The 19,762-nt window shown below is 44.2% G+C and overlaps 1 protein-coding gene across 1 annotated transcript; it reads right to left on the reverse strand.

Annotated features, from left to right (window-relative positions):
• Window positions 1-3,424: 3,424 nt before the first annotated feature.
• LOC133917495 (auxin-responsive protein SAUR50-like) lies at window positions 3,425-4,452 on the reverse strand. The gene has a single exon (XM_062361383.1). The coding sequence runs from the start codon at window positions 4,159-4,161 to the stop codon at window positions 3,883-3,885; it is 279 nt and encodes a 92-aa protein (XP_062217367.1). The 5' UTR covers window positions 4,162-4,452; the 3' UTR covers window positions 3,425-3,882.
• Window positions 4,453-19,762: the final 15,310 nt, after the last annotated feature.

Raw genomic sequence — 19,762 nt, forward strand, 5'->3', positions numbered from 1 at the left:
GGGATAAATCCTAAAAGTCCAAGTTTTTAGTGGAAAATAATAAATTTTGTGAAAAAAATTTATTGTAAAGTCCATTTTACACCCTTAACTATTGCTAAAGTCTTATTTTCAACCTCCAACTTCAATACTTATACATTTTACATACTTCAAGTACTGAAACCAGACAAATTATTGCGCTGAGGCCAATCCACCCCGATTCCGATCTAATGTGGCGTATACATGGCAATGGTTATTGACACGTCATCATGTTTTACATGACATAAAAAACAGTTAGCAGACCACAAATAAATACATTGAGACTATGGACAAAGAGAAGTGTGCTTAGAAGGAGAGTTCATCTAAGTTCTTTAGTATATATTTTGCTGACTTTGGATGTTGATAAATGTAACAGATAATGGGTAATATTGATGCCAAGTTAGCAGTGAATTCATGATATGGCTGCCAAAAGCAAAAACCGCCCATACCCATGCCACGTCACACAAAACCGGGTTAGTTTTGGTATAGAGGGTAAAGCAAACGGTTTCAATACTTGAAGGTCGTTGAATGTACGTTTTGGACTTCAGAGTTTAAAACCAAACTCTGGCTTATGGTAATAGTTGAAGGTGTAAATTGAACTTTACCTAAATGTTTTAGTCCTTTCGATGCCCAACTTCCTGGCGCCAACTTATCCACCTAATCCGTCACCTGAGATATCCAACATAGAGATTGAGCGATGTGGCAACTTGATCAACACTACCATGGCTCCTAGAGCAGTAAACTGAAGCTTTTAATTTCCGAGTTCACCATTTTGGCCACTGGTATTATCGGCGTCCTCAGATAGTTTGATCCCTATCGATGGCCAGTATGAGGGTTTGGACAATGGTTTTGCTGAGTTCGCGCCAAATTTCGATCAAATCTCATCCAGGAAAAATCGTTGTGTTAAGACTCGGCCCAACCATGGCTGGTAACCGCTGGTAATCAGCCTTACTATTCTAACGGTGGCTGGCCGAAAAATAATTTTAAAGCGGCACCATGAACACTGATGCTGCGACAGTACACTTCATTATTAGATGCTGAAAAAGTTTATCCCTGAAAATAGTTTCCTTATTATTCCACATATAGAAATGTACGGCGAAAAAGGTAGTTAGCCAGAATCTGTATGAAATGAGATTCCCCTGTCACTGTGAGAGGTGTTAGCTGGAGAATTTTGATTAGGCTGCAGCTCCAACTAACATGGTACCCAGAAACTGGACCTTGGAGTAACTTCTTCCAAATTATTTGGTCCATCCTACTCCTACGGCCGAGTACAACACAAGGATGGTGCTAATTAGCGCACGCGCGTAGACCTGCTCGCACACGAGCTGACAGCAGGAACCGTGAGAGGGTTGAGAAAAGTTTGGCTCAAAAGTTTAAAGAAAAATTAGTGAGAAATTTTTTAGGTTAAAATTTTTAAGAAAAATTACTGAGAAAAAGTTTAGCTCAAAATATTTGAGAAAAAATTAACCTAGGAATCAAAAAAATTGAAAAAAAAGGGTAAAAATCAACTAGAAAGAAGTTAACTCAGAAAATTTAAGAAAAACTAGCAAGAAAAAATTTGGCTTACAAGTTTTGAGAAAAAATTTAATAAGAAAAAGTTTAAGTCAAAATTTTTAAGAATGTATCGAGACACCAGTGAGCTCCTGTAAGATGTCTCGCTCGAACAGTCCGAGTCACAGGCGACTTGAGCTGCTAGCAGGCGAGCTCAAATCAGAAGTTGGCATACAACAACCCATTATATCCGTAATTCCCGGGCCCTTTTTCACGTACGCCAAGCATCCATAATCCAATCACCACCGCCGCATCTCTTCCTGTCCGCATCACACAGAAACACCAGCTGCGTGAAGCATCATCATTCACTAGCAGTTGTCTCGCCGCCGCTGATCCCGCTTTACGCCTCACGCAACGAGCTAGCGAATCAGCGCACGGAAGATCGGTTAGCGCTCGATCGATCCGGGACGGCCCGCGGCTGGCCCACGGGACGGCCAGCCCGGCGGTGGGTTCGCGAGCGCCGCGATCCACAGAATTTTTTAATGCTAGATTCGTACGCACGGCGGTTGTCTCCGCCGGCCGCTGGTGTATGTTATCCGCTAGCTCTAGCTCGATCTTCTTCAATGCATGCGTGGGAGCCTACACATCATGTGCTCTGGTAGATATCGGAACGGTTGTGGTTTGTGGCATGCTCCGTTGATATTAGACCAACATTTCAGTTGCCGATCAACGGTGTGGTTTGCTTCGAGAAGCAATTATAAGCCTCCATGCGGCAGCTAGAGGAAAGTTTGTCATGCAGATGCAACTGGCCCAAGGTAAGCAAGCAAGTTGACAGGGACATTTTAACCAGAGATGGGAGCAACATGACCCATAGAGTCACACGTAGATAGCCACCTAGTTTATTCTTGCTACCATCTTGGAGATTTGAACAAGAGCACAGTCTTTTTTTTTTTAACACTGGCCCTTTTCCGGAGTCTTTATTGGAGTCTTTTGACCGGATGTGACACCGGATGAGTCTCGTAGCATTCTCCTTTTGAAAAGGGATGCATCCCTAAGATAAAATTCATATGGATTTTTCCTTTGTGTCTATTTGTCTTCAAATTCCTGCACTTTTTCTCTACGAAGCATCCAGACGACACACTTCAGCAATTCCCGCGTTCTTGAATTCCTTAAGAACTGAAGTAGAGATAGCAACACAATTCCAACTATTTCCCCTGTTGTCGCGTTTTCAAATTGGTGCGTACCAAAGGGACAGGCCCTGTTTTAATGTTACACTTTTTTGAAACCTAAGTATCTTCAAACCACCATTTTTTCAGTTGTAGATTTGAAATATCACGGTTTATGGATACTACAGTTTTTTATATTTTTGAGAAAAGCCATGACGTGTTTGGTACTTTCTGTATTTTGCTTTGTAAAAATAATTTTGCATCTAGGAAGCTTGCAAGTTCATGCGTGTATGAGATGCACTAGCATGCATTAGCTAATGTGGCGATGCGAGACTCAGTTGTAGTTTTTAGGCCAGATTTTTAACTTGGATTTGATTGGAGATTTCAAAACCGAGAAGAACAGGTGTACACATTTCATTAACACTGTACAAAGAAAAGGAAATGATGTAGAACAGTGTGCAGAACGATGCATCATGCACGATGTATCCATACCAGGGGAAAGATTGCATGAGTGAAAACGTACTGAACATGATACGACATGTATTTTTAAAACTCCAAAAATACCATGGTATTTGACATACTATGGTTGACAAAACAATAGTTTTTATTGCACCTAAACACCTGAATGTTTAGAACTATGAATTTTTTTAGACACCGTGGTATTCCCTCGAAACTCCGAAAATACTTTACATCCAAACATGGCCTTAGACTTTTCTACACATAAAATATTCTTTATGTATGACAGACCCAGGACGCCCACAGCTCATGGTCTCCTGCCCGTATGACGTCTTTTTCTGCATAACTCCACATGAATGGTCCGCAAAGTCAAGGTTCCTCTGGAGAAATTTACTCTTAGATTTGTTATATATATGTTTGTGAACCGTGACTGGTCAGGAGTGATAATTTCTGTAGAACTCGAGAATCAAGTTTGAGGGAATTAATTAGCTTTGTTCTCCTTCACTGATAAAAGCCATTCGAGGAACAAATCAATCAAAACCGTCATGACAGTATCTACAACATTAGGCTCGCTACTACAGCATCAATTCTGCTACATTCCCGGGAATGGAATGATCGAACCCGACGAACCACCGGCAAATTCAAGCAGAGCGCCAGCACCCGCGGGTCAGCCTCCCGCCGCCCACTACCAAATTTCAATCAATGCCGTGCGTCATCTTCGACACCGGCCAACAATGCCCGGTGGGTCGGTCGATCACCGGAGTGTCAGGGAGGCGAGGAGCGCCTCGAAGAAGGCCTCGTCGCAGGGCAGGGTGATGGCAGCGTCGTGGTCGAAGCCGAACTCCTCCTCGGCCATCCGCAGCAGGACGAGGAACTGCGGGTGCTCCAGGCACGCGATGGGCACGATGAACCGGCACCGGCTCTCGCCCACGTACACCGGGAAGTGACCCCTGGGCACGCCCACGTCCTGCTGCCGCCTCCCCAGGCTCGAGCACCGCCTCAGGATCTGCTTCAGGCTCGCCGACTGCGCCATCTTCGATCAACGACGTACCTAGCAGCTGCAATCTTGCAATGCAGGGAAGGGAAGAAGTGTTTGAGACTTTGATGTATGAAGCTAGCGTGTGTTGTTGGAGGACGGGCGCAGGTGTGGCGTGGTATTTAAGGGGGCGAAGCGGTGGTGCGAGACTGCAGGGGCACATGGCGGGGCGAGGTCGAAGGAGGCAGGGCCACGAGGGTGATGGGGTCGTGTGTTTTGATGGAAGAGGAAAGAGGGAAGATAGGATGCCATCCTTCAAACCTAGGGCGGCAGTGGTTCCAGACAAGCTGGGCCCCCTTCTATATCTCTCTCACTCCATTATATGCTCGCTGGAGTTAGCTAGGATGCAGAGAAAGGTTTGGAGCCGTCAAGAAAGATTCGTGACTAAATATATTGCTGAGGCCAAGCCCGTGATTATGATTCCACAGAATGAGCAAGAAAAGTGGGGTGGAGATACGTCCCATGCTTTTAGTTAGATTGGAAGCGGCGTGGCGTTTGTTGTTGTCTGTATCTTGACCGTTTGATGGTAAAGTGGAGGTTGATCTCCCCTATGGATGCACGTGACTACCCGGTAGTTTTGGATTATTACTTAGCATATTTTTTTAATTTAATTAGATGTTTGTTGTAAGAATCACTACATATTACATATTTTATTTTTTAAGTAGAGAATGATCATAATTTGAACTCGATTGATCAGATTCAGTATGGGTATGAAGTGACGGAACAAGTTGTGTTTCAGAATGTTGAGTCATATCATGTGATGTCCATGAGCCCCTGCATGGACAATCACTTCTTTTTTTTCATTTTGGTTTTCAAAAGATATAGACTATATCATCAGCATCTCAGTCCTATCACACGTTCGCTTTTGCACTGACGCTAAAACTAAGATCTTACCGGGATCAAATAGATCGATGTATAATCTGTGCTCTGAATTTCAGAAGAACATTTTTAGAGGCTGACAGAATATTTGTCAAGCCTTAGTTACCGGTTGTTCTAGAAGTTGCAGTTTTCAATCACTGATATCATCGCTCCAAAAACTCATGCACATCGAAGTGTCAAAGTAGAGCAAATTGCATTGCATCTTCCATCTCTAATCCCGCTCTAGATATCGATTGCCTAAATGCCTAGTGTTTTGAGAAAAGTCCAGATGCGTACAGCAGAAGAAATCAAGCTTACATCTGAGTAGGGCTGATAATCGGATCCGTAGGTTTGTGTATCCATAGGTTTTGGACTCGACGGGTCCAAATTTAGATTGTAATTTTCGCTAACGGGTCTAACGGTCGGGTACCCAAATTGAATCAGATTGGGGTTGAATTTTGAATTTCACTCATAGACACCCACGAGCCGACCGATAGATATAGCCTAGTCCAACATTACAACCCAAGAGCCTAACTGAAAACCAAACCATATCACCATATCCTAGTTCTGGCCGCTACACTCTTGGCCACCACCACACTCACGCATCCCATCCGTCACATCCACACACTCCGTCCTCGGTGACCCAGCCTTATCAGCTATTGTCGCCCCACCCTGGCCTGCCCCTCACCGGCCTGCACCTGCCCTGTTGCTGCCTCGCCTCGCTCGGCGACATCGGCACCGCTCCGCCTCACCCCGCGTCGCCGTTGTGATCACCGCCGCCAGTGGTAGCTGCACCTTCATCTTTGTGAACGTGCCTCGCGGCGACGGCCAGCGGAGCTCCATGCACGGTGTGGGTCTGCGGCTTAAGCTTCACAGGTGTCTCTTCCCAAAGGAATGGCACCGCGGCAACCAACCGCAGCGGTGGCATGGCCAGCCCCGATACTGCCACATAGTTTTCCAAGTCTACCACCCTGCTCGCTTGCGATCGCGCGCGGACGAGAAACAGCATGGGCATCTTGCTGCTCAACCCCATAGCCTCTCGGACGGGGCACCGAAACCCGACGGGCTCCTGACGTGTTCAAATTTTGATTTTAGTCTGTTTGAGTATTTGGGTTTGGATCGAATTATGATGGGTTTCGAGTTAGATATGGTTTTATCTCTATCCGGACCGGACGACCCAGTGGAAGCCTTATACCTGAGAGGTAAATATATTAACAGACAAAGCCTTTAATTTACCTATCGTCCTGTTACGTACATGACGTACAAGTTTTTGTTGATGCGTCTGACAGAGAGCGAAAGAGCACGCAGCACTATAAGGAGTACATCATGTGCGGCCTGAGATAGTTGCCGCGCGCACAGCCGCGCATGTTCGTCTTCGTCCGGCTGCGGCCGGGTTCGTGATCGCCCGAAGACACAGAGTCACAGGCGGGGAGTGGTAGCGGCTCCTCGCTATTCATTGCAACCCGTACACAGTACGCTGGGCCAGGCCAGCATGTGTTCTCGGTTCTCACTCCTCAGTGACCCCATGATGCCGCCCACCGGTTCACATCTGATGTTCCCCGTACATTTACACCCAGTCATCATGAATTATCTGAAGGGGCCATTCAAGCCTTTGCAGTGCAGTGCTCATGCATACATTTACTCCGCGGTAAGGCATGCTTGACTGCCCGAGTGGGAGAAGAAAATATCTCGGTCAAAATATGGTTGAGCAGTTGAAACACCCTCCACCATGAGATCGGAGAGGTCCGAATGCCCGACGACCAACGGCATTGTTTGGTTCCTTACCACATTGTGTCACAATCTTGAGCTAAAAGTTTGGCATGTCACCGTTTTTTTTGGCAAATAAACTGTCCTCCGTAATTACGTAAGATTGTCTATAAAATTGAGTCTCTAATAGCAAGGCATCACTGAATAGAAAATTTGGTACACCAAATGTTTGACAACGGAACAAACACTAGCTATTGTAAGTCATACGCCCCTATGCAACCTGTGCAGCATTTCCTCGGGTTCATAGAGACGGATTTCCTATTTTCCCACAACGGAGGAGCCGCTTCTAAAAGTGTGCTTTGTTAAACTTTTTTAGATACTTAGTGCATCCGCTATTGACGCATTTTGCGTCTAATTTTCTCATGCTTGTAGCCGATGATTTTTCTACCATAAAATATGTGGCAAACTATACTTTGTTAAAAAAAAACTTCGGCAAGGTGAGTATAGCTACCAAACATGCCCTTTATGCCCCGATCTCTAACAGCAGGGTCCATTAAAGAGTTTGACACACCAAATGTTTGGCAATTAAAAAAAACTAGCAAAAGTCAGTTATGTTGAAAAAAGATATATTTAGGTTTAATTTAATCCATAAATAATTCATGAGTAAATTGATATGACCATATAACAAGAGCATAATTTAGTAATGTATACGAAAGACAACATATGGCTAGATCTACTATACTCAAAATTAGGAATCGCAAAAAATAAAGTACGAGTAACACGGTTTTTATGTACTGACACCGAGTAGCGCCCAAGCGAATAGAAATACGAGCCATGGTGAAGATCTTGAGTAATCGTGTGGAGCCCTTCACAAAAACCTTATTTGCCCTTTCATAGTGCAAAATCTCAAGAGCGAGGGTTTCAGAGATCTGCTCTTCCGTTCGTCGGTGCATGTCAACGCTGGGATGGAATAGACTATAAGGGCAGCACAACCGAGAGAGAAAGAGGCAAAATCATAACTCTTATATAGACTCACGTAATGAGAGCATTTCAAATTTTAAGGCTACTCTCAATTAACAGTCTATGTTGTATAAATACCCAATGTGTAGGGGTCCTTGTATATATATAGGGAGAAAACCTCCACCTCTACCTCTATTAGCAATATGGTACTAATACAAGGTGAACCTCAACATGGGTCATCTCTCCACAATATGGGTCTTTGATATTTATTAAAAATTATTATATGGGTTGACTCCAATAATTCTAACAAGTTAAACCTATCTACCTAAACTTTGGTAAACTGTAGCCACCAAGCAAACAAGACCAATCATGTGTTGTAGTATAGTGGTTTTAAGGTACTTTGCCCTGCTTCGCTGCGTTGGTCTTTTTAGTCTCTTTTTTCTTCCATTGAGAGCCCGTGTGAAAAAGCTGCAAGTTCAGGGATCAAGATACATGGTATCACAAGTTCAAGGGAGAAAACAAGCGGTTTAGGCATTTAGGGTGAAATTTAACCTCAAGGAGAAAGAATGGATTAGCTTTTCTTGAATTTAATCATAGAAGTGATCTATTCAAATTGAAAATTATATTCATGTACCTAGAGCTAGATTATTGGGCTTCTATTTGGATAGGAGTTTCCAGGATCCTATTATAAAATAGGCTCCAAAGTAACATTTAATAAGCTAAATCATTTCAGCACATCATGGTCCACATGAACCTAGGAAGTGACACTACTACACAACTAACAATAGATGATTGGCTATTAATGACGGTTCGGCTAGAACTGATAGTGATAAGGTATCATTGCCGGTTCATAACCTTCAATGTGCAATCAATCATTGAGGCCATTCGAACCGGCAGTGATACTTTTTATCACTCCCAATTTGTTGTATAAACCGATATTGATAAATACTCCTTATTACTGCCAGTTCATACCACGAACTGACAGTGATAGATTGTCATTGCCAATTCCAAAGACCTCAAGCCCTACAACGGTAGTGATAAGTGTACAATATATATTGATCGATCTCCCCTACCATAAGCCTGAGTGGAAAAGTGAGGAGCTCTATTTTTGCTTGGCACTGGCCATTTGTGTCCGTTTGGTGCTTCGAGACTTTAAAATTTGAAGGAATCCACATACCCTAGGTGTTCCAAGGTTAATAACTTAATGTATATTTCATTTTATATTTATATTTAGTAGCTAGATTTCTCTAGGTTTTGAAAATAATCGATTGTTCCATGACGATGAATTTTTAGGTAGCTAGAGCTCCAATTTAGAAATTGGTTTGCAATTACCTCATTGTAGTTGTATATAGTTGCTTAGATCAAGATCTAGTTTCAATTTAAGGTTTGGATCTAGTTCAATTGTAGTTTATGGTGGATGATCTCATAAGGGAGATTTGGCTTTTTGTTTTGTTTTAGATTGTACATATAGTTAATAATATAGTTAAGTTAATAGCTATCTAGATAGATAAGTTACCTATATCGTTTATATGAATTTACATTAGCTATCGTTAATCAATTTATTGAATTTAAGATAACTCACAAAATATTGTGTGATGGAGTATTAATTACTAAAAATAGTTTTTAATTGTGATTGTTATGATGAAATATTGATTTACTAAAATTTAGTTTGTTTTAGTTAATTATAGATAGACAAAAGATGAATGTACAAGCACTACTACAGAACAATACATCACTGTCGGCTCCAAAATCCTCTTCACTGTCGGTTTTGGAGTCGGCAGTGGGTAACAGGCAGTGATAGTTAGGGACTATCACTACCGGCTCCATGGCTTGGCAGCAAAAGTAGTTATCACTATCGGCTGAAGGATTGGGCCGGTAGTGATTCCTTAGGTATCACTGCCAGTTGTTGGTTTTAGCCGGTAGTGATTCCCAAGGCATCACTGTCGGCTGAAAGCTTCAGTCAGCGGTGTTGTGCCTCCCCCTTCTACTCCGCCCATGTGCTCTCTCTCTCTCTCTCTCCTCTCTTTCTCTTCTTTGTATCTCCATCTCTCTCCCACTCAATACATGCATATAATGAGACATATGTAATGTAAATTAATAATAAAGGCACCTTCATTAATATATATTAATTCATGTCACATATATATACATAATAGTTCTCACATATAATATTGTAAATGAGTACATTACGACTGCATTTAACCAAAAAAAGTCACATCTTACATAGCAAAATAGCTATAAAGGTATTGACAGTTGACACATTGATCTTACAAGTAACAACATCTTACATAGCAAAATAATGATAATTACAACTAGAACTAGGATTATGACATCTTTACACGTGAAATCACATTTCTTCTTATTTTCGAAGTTAGCCAATTTTAGCTCGGCTTGTATAACTCGACTGTTGTAGGGCGCAACAGCTTCATGTTTGGACTTGTATCCTTTGTAACATGCTCCTTTGAATCCATTAACTTTTGTGTGGTATTCCTCCCAACTGAAGAACACTCCACTTTGCCACCATGATGAATAACATACCATGTCATAGTAGTTCTAAATTTAAGAGAATATGCAAAAATGATATACTATAAACCACACTAACAGCAAAGAATGTTCTTGCAAAAAACTATTAGAAACAATGGCTCTAGAAAATGACCTTATTAGGACTTCAGTACTGATTACCTGTTCAGAGAGAAAGCATTCTTCTCAAGTCAACATTTATGTGTCAGTTCTACTAGTTCAGAGAGCAGCTTCTCTCAAGACGAGTTGGACGCCCTATCTAAGGTTGAGCTCAAGAGTTTTCTTTTAGGTTAGGTTGACCTCAAAGTTTTCTTTTAGCCCAACCTAAAAGAAAACTTTTGAGGTCAACCTCTGATAGGGCGTCCAACTTGTCTTAAGAGAAGTTGCTCTCTGAACTAGTAGGACTAGCACATAAATGCTAACTTGAGAAGAATGTTTCCTCTCCGAATAGGTAATCAGTACTGAACTCCTAGAAATAATAAAGAAATATGGCCTCGAGCCATATCATCATCGCCACTATTTTATTGTATTTCAAAAGAAGAAAAGCAACAAACAAAAACAAAAATAGTCACCAGCATCATATGCATCCACCATCCAACAAAGAATCTATTATTTGAGTGGTCCGCATCAGATTATGGAGATAATTATATACGACTGCAAGCTCAATTGGGATAGTGAAAAGACGTGCAAGGTGCATGTGTAATAACCATCTGAATTGAGCTTTGCAGTCATATGTATGGTTAATAGTTCTCCAATTTCATCATTTGCAAAAAACTAAAACAAGTAAGAAAACATTGCAGTTTTTAATGGCTGAGCTTTGAATGAACTTAAAAAACATGTCAGCTAGTTGATTGAAGTTCCCTTCCTGTCATGTCCTAAGCAACTGCATAACTTGGGATATACAATAATATAAGCAAGTAATCCCATATTTACTTTCTCATTGCTGAAAGGATCATATAGCTCTTTTTGACTGAGAACATTGATGCATCATTTACATTAACAAGCAGGACTTAGTTTGATAGAGCATTAAAATAAATATGGGGGAAATTGAAAAGGAGACTAAACATTGTAATAGTCTTAGACTCAAGTTCACCACTGATGAAGAAACATGGGAGCATTGGAATAGGACTCATGCATCTGTTCAGTTGAAATTGGACTGGTTTTACAAATTATGGTTTTGCGTACTTAAATTGGTGCAAAATCTAACTCTGAGTGCAAATAGTTGTCCATCAGGCCAATACACACAATGAATATCATGAACACATCCAGCACCCAACAGGCAAGAAAATACAGTTGACTTCATAAATTCGATGTGCTATTAAAGATGACTTTCATCTTCCTATATATGGCAAAACATTCATTGAACATGCATAAGTGCACAAAAGCATTCATTTGGGAAATCTATACAAGCAACAGCCTATAGTCTACATCAGTATGAGGCCACGGGAAACTGATGAACAAGAAGAGGAGAGGAAAGGAGAGGAGAAGAGAGGAGAGGAGGAGGATGGCAGGAGATGTCGTCACTAACCTTGGGAGCGGAGAAGGAGAGGGCAGCGGGGCTCAGGACAGGGATGACGGGCTTCGGGGATGGTGGGGCTCGGAGACGGAGAGGCTGGGGCTCCAGGACAATGATGGCAGCATCGGGGATCCGGGACGGGGATGACGGTGTCCGTGCTCTGGAACAGGGCGTCGGTGAGGGCTACGAGGAAGGGAATTTCTTAAGTGTGAGAGGGTGTGATGTGTCGAGTAGTATTATAGGGGGAGGACTTTCACTGCCGACTGAAGAAGTCCACCGACAGTGAAAGGTGACCTTCACTACCGGCTTAATAGGACAACCGTCCCCGTTCGAGATCCCCGATGCCGCCATCCTCGTCCTAGAGCCTCGGCCTCCCAAAGTCCACAGGCAGCTAAAGTGGTCTCACTGCTGGTCAATATCACACCCGGTTTTAGTGGCCAAAACTAGATGCGGCTTATGTATGCCCATGATGTTCAACACACATAAGGATGTCACAGGTGATGTAACAAAAGCAATACTTTTATAGAATAAACGTTAAACTCTTACAGCAATTGATATATATTGTCTTCTATGAAGATATCTGCAGTGGAACAGAAGCACTGGTGCCCAACAACACCACAGGCAACCGACTGGGAGACACGCGCCTAGAACGTCACAACCTCATCTTGATAGTCTTCAACATCTTCACGCACTGAGCAGCCCACACATGTGGCATGGTATACGGAAAATAGCAAGTCTGAGCACATGACATGTTTAACAAGTGTGGGAAAGATAATGATCTGCAGGCTTATATCAAGAATAGGCTAACACAAGGTATATTTGGGTAAATGCGAGTAATGAAAACATATTTAGACTCAAAAAGCATTAAACAATTATTAAGTGAATGTAACCTATACAGTGCAACACCCATGATACAAGGCTCCCCACCTTGCATATCATAATTGTCTAGTACTCCTTGTACTATATCCAAAACCACAACCATCTAGCACTCCCTGTACCAGAACCATAACCACAACCAAACTCATAACCACAGTCCATAACCACAACCCACTAATCATGTGAGGGTCCAAGTCTATCATAACCGTGAGCATGGCTGTTATAACAGTTTTACACCGCAGAGTTTGTCCAGCTTTCCCCACAAGTTAGTGAATTTCATATTGCCGTGTTTGCAAGACACTTAACACATGCCAGTGGTGTGCCACCATGAGATCACTACGAAGTATTGTCCTTTGATTAGGTCCTGGTACTCCAACGAATACCAGCCAGGTGTCTAACCAATATGCTAAGCCTTACCCATATCAGCCTCGTGGTTGGTACGGTAATTCTTGGGTTATCACTCTACGAACCGGTCCTTATATGTGACACTTGGGAAAAGACTGTCCAACTATCTAACAGGGAAATAACCAACAAACCTAACATCTCTACTCATAACGTATCCATAAGCCCACCACAAGAACCAACATCCCCTAACCCATTCTTTGCCCAAGTCCTAGGGTTTCATGTTGCTAAACAAGTTCATCATCACCATTGCGTATGTCCACTAAACATGTATACGACAGTTCCCAACATCCCAAAAGCATGGCTAAGCAATTCTACCCAAGAAACTCATATCAACTACCACTAGGGCTTCAAGGAATGTAAAGGAAGAACTAGGTAAACCCTAACATAGGTGACTACACATCATATTAACAGACACTTCATGCAGTTTTGTAAAACATAACATTTAAAACATAGGTTCAAGATGATCAAGGACACTTGCCTTTTACCCAATGCTGCTCAACGCTGTCAAAATCTCAGTCTTGAAGTCCCTTGATTTGCTCCGGAACGTTATAGACTAATCGCGAGAACAACTGACAAACAACACAAAGCAAACACTAAGAACAACATACCAAACATCATTAAAATACTTTAAAAACACTATGGTTGGATAGGTAGGATTTTAGAAATATTTAGATGCAAGAATCGCCTAAATCTGAGTTAAGATGAAAAGAGAACAGCTTTCGAGAGATGGATCAGACTGAAAAGGAAACGCTGATTTTCCTGAACTATCTTCCTATGGGAAAGGTTTTATTGCACAATCACTGTGTCAGGCTTGACAACATTATTGCGTAAGATTCAAGAAGTGTAGGGCAGACCAGACTTCACTGACTAGGCTAAGGAAAATTATGTGGCGCTGACTTGGCATGCTATGCAAGTACCATCTTGGATTAAAGAAGGGATACACTTAGTCTCGACTGCATATTATGGATCAGAAAGGTTGAAGGTTGCGCTTCTAGGTTAAGGATACTACTAGTGACTCTATTTAGTGGTGGTGGTTCGGTTTCATCGGAGATGGCGATCGGGCGCGTGGCCACAGACATGATCGTCGAATTTAGTGGTGTTTCAGTGAAACGAGGGAAGCATGGCGTAGAACGCGGAAATACTAACACAGCGGTATGGTTGGTTTTTGAAGGGGTCATCCAAGGTAGCGGCAAAATAGCGATGACTACTGCTAGGTTTGATGGTGACCGCGAACAGATGCAGCAACGAAGATGCTCACGTTCCAGGAGATTGGCTATGAAATTTGAGAAACCGTTTGAACAAAGATGTTCATATATCTCGGGAACATAATGCTACGACATAGTTTTGGGTAGATCATCCACTGAGAGGAAGAACGATCAACAGAGATGAGATGGGTGATGGCTGCGATGTGCTGTGGTTGGCAATGGCATCCTGGTCGTGTCGCTGCACAAATGGGGATGGGCTCCTAGGGTCACGTAGAAGACTCGATGGGACACGCCGTGATGCAGTTGGTGCATCTATATGGATTTCGGATTGATGGGGAATGTGAATGCAAATCCGGTGCGCGTGCAAAACGCGTCCAGAAACCGGACAGCGGGTATGTCAACCTTTATTTCGATGGTTTGGCTACTCTAGTGGCCGACCTAGTTGGTGAGGGTGTGGGGAACATCATGGGACATGCACTGGCGAAAGGGCTTGGCAATTTGACCTCTGATCGGTCGGGAACGTCAATGCCAATTGGCTACAGCATGGTTGTCCACAACGGCGACGATCGTGGCGGCGTAGATTGGGCTTTGGCCGAGCCTAGGGCTTGGCTAGGGACTTAGTATGATGCTAAAACAGTAGTAAGGAAGGAGAAGAAGAGGTCCTCACTTTGCTTTGATGGTCGAGGAAGGAAGATTCGCGGAGAAGACGATGAGGTAGCGCATCACGGGCGGCGGCGACGGCAGCTCCGGAGAACGGTGGCTCACGGATAGGGAAGTAGCGACTTCTAGGGTTTAATGGAATGAAATACGAGTAGGAGAGGGCGTGCAACTCATATTTGTAGGGCTAGGGGTGGTTGGTTGAGGTGGAGTCCAAGCCAAATACGAATCGGATTTGAGTTCGAGTCGGTTACGGTTTCCTTTTTCGCAGCTCTCTATTCCAAGGATGATATTTTCATTGTCCGGACTCCAAATTGGACGTTTCTTGATTCTAAATTGTAGTACTCAAAACTATCTACAACTTTGGTATTCATTGGAATGTCTAAAAATGCCTCTTGATTTTCAAAAATGCGCCACAAGATAAACTATTTGAACTCGAACTTATCTGTGTAGCACTGATTTCGGGGGTCATAACTCCTAGTTCTATTATCCAAAATGGGACTTCCATAGGTTCAAATCGAAGCTCTCGACGAGAAATACAACTTTGGTATTGTCAATATTTGCATTTGAGACCGTTTTGAACTCTTAAACGTCATGAGAAGATGAGGCTGTCTAGGACTCTGCGAAAATTTACAGATTTCGTTGATCCTTTGTGTTGGGCCATCTAGAAGACTTGGATAAGGGTTTGGATTTGAGAAAGATTGAGCCCAAAGACACTTTAGCTATATCTAGGGTTTAGAAAAGAAACTTTTGCAAAGAAATTTGAATAAGGTTTGAATTTGAATTGAGTTTGGAGTGAATTTAAGATAAACGAAAAATGAGGTTGAACAAGAATTGGAGTACATAAAGAATTTGAATTTGGATTTGGGTAGAATTTGAGAAAGAGGAGAGATTGGCTTTAAACAAGGATTTGGATAAGATTTGAATTGAACTAGAGAAGAATCAGGTATAATCAAGGATTGTATAGATGATGAATTCAAAGATATGAATTCCAACCATTAAGATTCTTAACTTATTCACTACAGAGTTTTGTAAAAACCTTATCAAACTCTTTTTCACTCAAAACACCAAAGATAAAGAAGAAAGAAAAGAACTCTAATACATTTACCTGGCTCCTTACAAAACTCAAGATGCAATGCACAGAAAATAATAACCTAATTGATTGATTGATTAAGAAAATAGTTTTTAAACCTATTCTACTGGTGAAGCTCGTCAATAATCTTGGAAAATTTTAGAAATTTGAAAATCTGGGTGTTACAATCAAATATGTGCATCGGTAGTGAAACCCCTTTCACTGCAGGTGTGGGGTGCAAAAATATTTGATTTGGCTGCGCGCACTTAGACTTGAACCCACAACCTACTCCAAGTAAAACCGAACAAACCGCTATGCTACTCGAATGTTTTCAATTGATTTTTTACGATATGTAATTATTAATATTATGTTAACCTAAAATCCTAATACATATTTATTTAAATTACAAATTGAAGCTTCTATAACATAAGTGAGGTATAATTGCATCGTCGACCGGCATATCAGTTGTTGGAGCAAGAGTTCGTCTTGCCCCAGCAAGTACGGTGAGAGTTTCTTCTAAGGAGGAGACTCAAGCTTGGAGACAAAGTTTAAGAGTAAGGAACACCATAGATGTATTGATGGTAGAAAAAATGGGTCGATCTCGGAGGAGTATCACAGCGTGACTTGGTATGTTTTCATCTCTATGTCTTTTTGCTGTGTAGCTCGTGTCTTTTCCCAGGCGACCATGGCCCCTATTTATCGTGCGTAGCTTGGCGTACAAGTTATCATAATGTACAAATATCTGGGAGCTGATTGAATTACTGGACCTTATCACAGATAACTACTTTCTACCCTATCTAGGAGACAAATATCCACCATAGTAACTATCGTGGTGCTTGACCCCTGAAGATGGCAAGTTGGTCGCCAATTGCAGCCCGGCACCGCACTCTCATGGGTGTCAGGATAGCCTCCATTATGCCAGAGTGTCAGAGCGACGTCCCACCAGCCTCGGCGTTTAATGCCAGTCACTTTCTTGCAGGCAAAGCATGACCGGTTCTCCCCTTCTGGCAGATCTTTCCTAAGGCCTGCTGACTCACCTTGTAGCCTCCGGGAAGTTAGCCCGAGCAGCTGGAAACGGGAGCCTCGGGAGGAATGCCTCCGGGAGGTGAAGGCTTCGGGAGGTAGGACTCCAGAAGGCTAGGGCTTTAGGAGGCTGAGGCTTCGGGAGACCGAGGTCTCGGGGGGTCAGGCTTCTGGAGGCTGGGTTTTGGGAGGCTGAGCCTTCGGGAGGCTGAGCTGGTTAAGCCAAGGGAATGCTTTGTAGGTACGAAGAGGTACCGCAAAGGGACCTGATGACTTCGGAGGTCGAGCCTTTAGCTGAGGGTCCGGAGATCAAAGCTCTGGAGGGACCTGGATTGCAGTCTTCAACCATTATCCCCAGGCTGTTTTATTTTCCCCGAACAGTACCTCCTCATTCTCGGACCCTGATGTTTCAGAGGGGGGAGAGAATGTAGAGGAAAACTGACCCCAGCCTGGTTTAGTATCAAGGATGCCCGATGGCAATTCCCTGTCCTTAAGTAATTTTTTCGTTGGGAACCGTGGGCGTCGAAGGTGAGGCCCAAGGCTGATGGTGTACTGGTTGTGGCTATCTGCTCTGGAGCTTGTTGGAGCTGGCACACGCAGTGTCAAGACCTCGGGCCAGAGGGGTATTGATGGATGTGGTGTACTCCGGGGTCTGTGCAGAGGCTGATACAGGTTATTCGGATTCCTTCGATATGGTTCTTCCTGCCTTTGGAGGTCGCTAGAGTAGAGGTTATGTGCAGGATTGGGGGACCCTACGTGGTTGCCTAGCAGGATGAGACGTGCCACTGCCGCGTTCTGACTGGACAATGCGGGAGGTCATTTAGGGTCTTGTGCCCATGCCCCTGTCACGCGCCGAAATGAGTCTGGGTTATTAATTTGACGGGACGTCCGTGAGAGAAAATGAGGCATTTATCGTGGAATGCTGCCACGTGCTGCTGGAACATCCGGGGCATGGCCACGGTCCCCTTAGGCATTCAATGGGGGACATCGCGATGTTGGTTCTGCTTCATCTTCCGGGCTTATGAGGCTGCTTGGCCCGAGTATATAGCTGGGGTCACCCGACTGGATTCTCCACAGCCATACAAGCGAGTGGTTAACCTTGACTTGAGTATGGCGTCGTCTTTCTCCTTATCCTCTTTGGAGATGTCGATGATCTCGATGGCTTCTTTAGAGCCGGACCGTTTCGGTTGTCGGCAGAGGCGTCGGTGGCCATGTCACTTCCATCTCTGTAGGGGAGGCGGCTGCCTGCAGCTTAGGCTTGACCCCTTGGCTTGGGAGGCCATGCCCATCGAGATCATCGATATCTCCGATGACGATGAGGAGATCGACTGGGATCTCCTGCGGGGGAGAGAGAGCAGGCGTCTATGGATATGACGGCAAAGGAGGAGGCCGACAAGGCAAGAGAGAAGGCCATGTCAGTGACCTCCTCGGACTCTTCTTCGTCCTTCGACAGCTCGGGAGCCGGCTACTGAATCGGCTTCTGTAGCGGCAGGCCGTAGATAAGCCGCATACGTCGTCCCATGTATGGCCCCTGCCAAGACCGATATGAGGTGAAGGTGGTCTCCTGGAGGGAGTTCTTGGTGAAGTCGTGAGGCATCCATGTCTCACGGTCGGCCATGGCCTTGCTGTGGGCCCATGGCTTGACTTAGTCACCTTGTACTCTTTCTCACCCTATTTTGCTCTATCGGGGTCTATCTTCTTCATGATAATTTCTTGTACTGTCACTTTTGTATGTGTCCTCTGGATGTACTAGTAGTTTAATAATATAATATGGACCTTCGGGGACGGTCATGTCTCTTTCTATATCAAAGTGCAAGGGGATCTTTCGAACGGGTGACCATATGTTTGTGTGTCCTCGTGCCTTCGAGCCACGCTTCTTCGTCCCCTTCGTAGGTGATGGATAGTTTTTCAGATGACCGAGGTACTGAGCCTTTGCATAGATCATCGCCGGTTTTGTTCCTTCGGGGGGAGAGGTGGCCTCAGGAATCTGGTGGTGGTAGATACATAGGGTAACTAAGGAGGTTCGGGTGAAGTAGTGGCGACCTTGTTGTTCCCGGCTATTGTGTACTCCTTAGGCTCGGCACTGGTAGGGCATTCTTCCAAATTTATTCCAGATTTCTGACTCAGTGTAGTCCATCTGGAACCTTTGGAGACAAGCTCCGGAGGTGGTCCTTGACCCTTCGGGTTCCTCAGCCACTGCCCGACTTTGGAGACGATCTGTTTAAAGCATGGTGACAGCGTTGTTGGAGGCGGAGACGAAGGCTACATTGGAGAGGTGGTCTGCGACCCCCTCGGCCTTTTGGCCGTTGCCCAGCTCCGAAGGTACTCCGTCCAGTGCCTAGCAACGGCGTGTTGGAGGCGAAGCCAAGGCTCAAGTGGGGGAGGTGATCCGCGACCCCCTCGGCTCTTAGCCGCTACCTGGCTCCGGAGGTAGGCCGTCCGGAGCCTAGCGACGGTGTGTCATAGGAGAAGCTAAGGGCCAAGCAGAAGAGGTGACCCATGACCCCCTCGGCCCTTAGCCGCTGCCCAGCTTTGGAGGTACTCCATTCGGAGCCTAGCGACGGCGTGTCGGAGGTGAAGTCAAGGGCTAGGTGGGAAAGGTGATCTGCTACCCCCACGACCCTTAGCTGCTGCCAGACTCCGGAGGTAGTCCGTACGAAGCCTGGCGAAGGCATGTCAGAGGCGAAGCCCAAGGCCAGGCGGAACAGGAGGTCCGTGACCCCCTCAGCCCTTAGCTACTGCCCGGCTCTGGAGGTACTCCCTCCGGAGCTTGGCGACAGCGTGTCGGAGGTGACACCG

This window comes from Phragmites australis, chromosome 5 (assembly GCF_958298935.1).
Source record: "Phragmites australis chromosome 5, lpPhrAust1.1, whole genome shotgun sequence".
Taxonomy (NCBI): domain Eukaryota; kingdom Viridiplantae; phylum Streptophyta; class Magnoliopsida; order Poales; family Poaceae; genus Phragmites; species Phragmites australis.

Coding starts and splice junctions, on each gene's coding strand:
- LOC133917495 (XM_062361383.1), bottom strand. CDS start 4,161: ATGGCGCAGTCGGCGAGCCTGAAGCAGATCCTGAGGCGGTGCTCGAGC.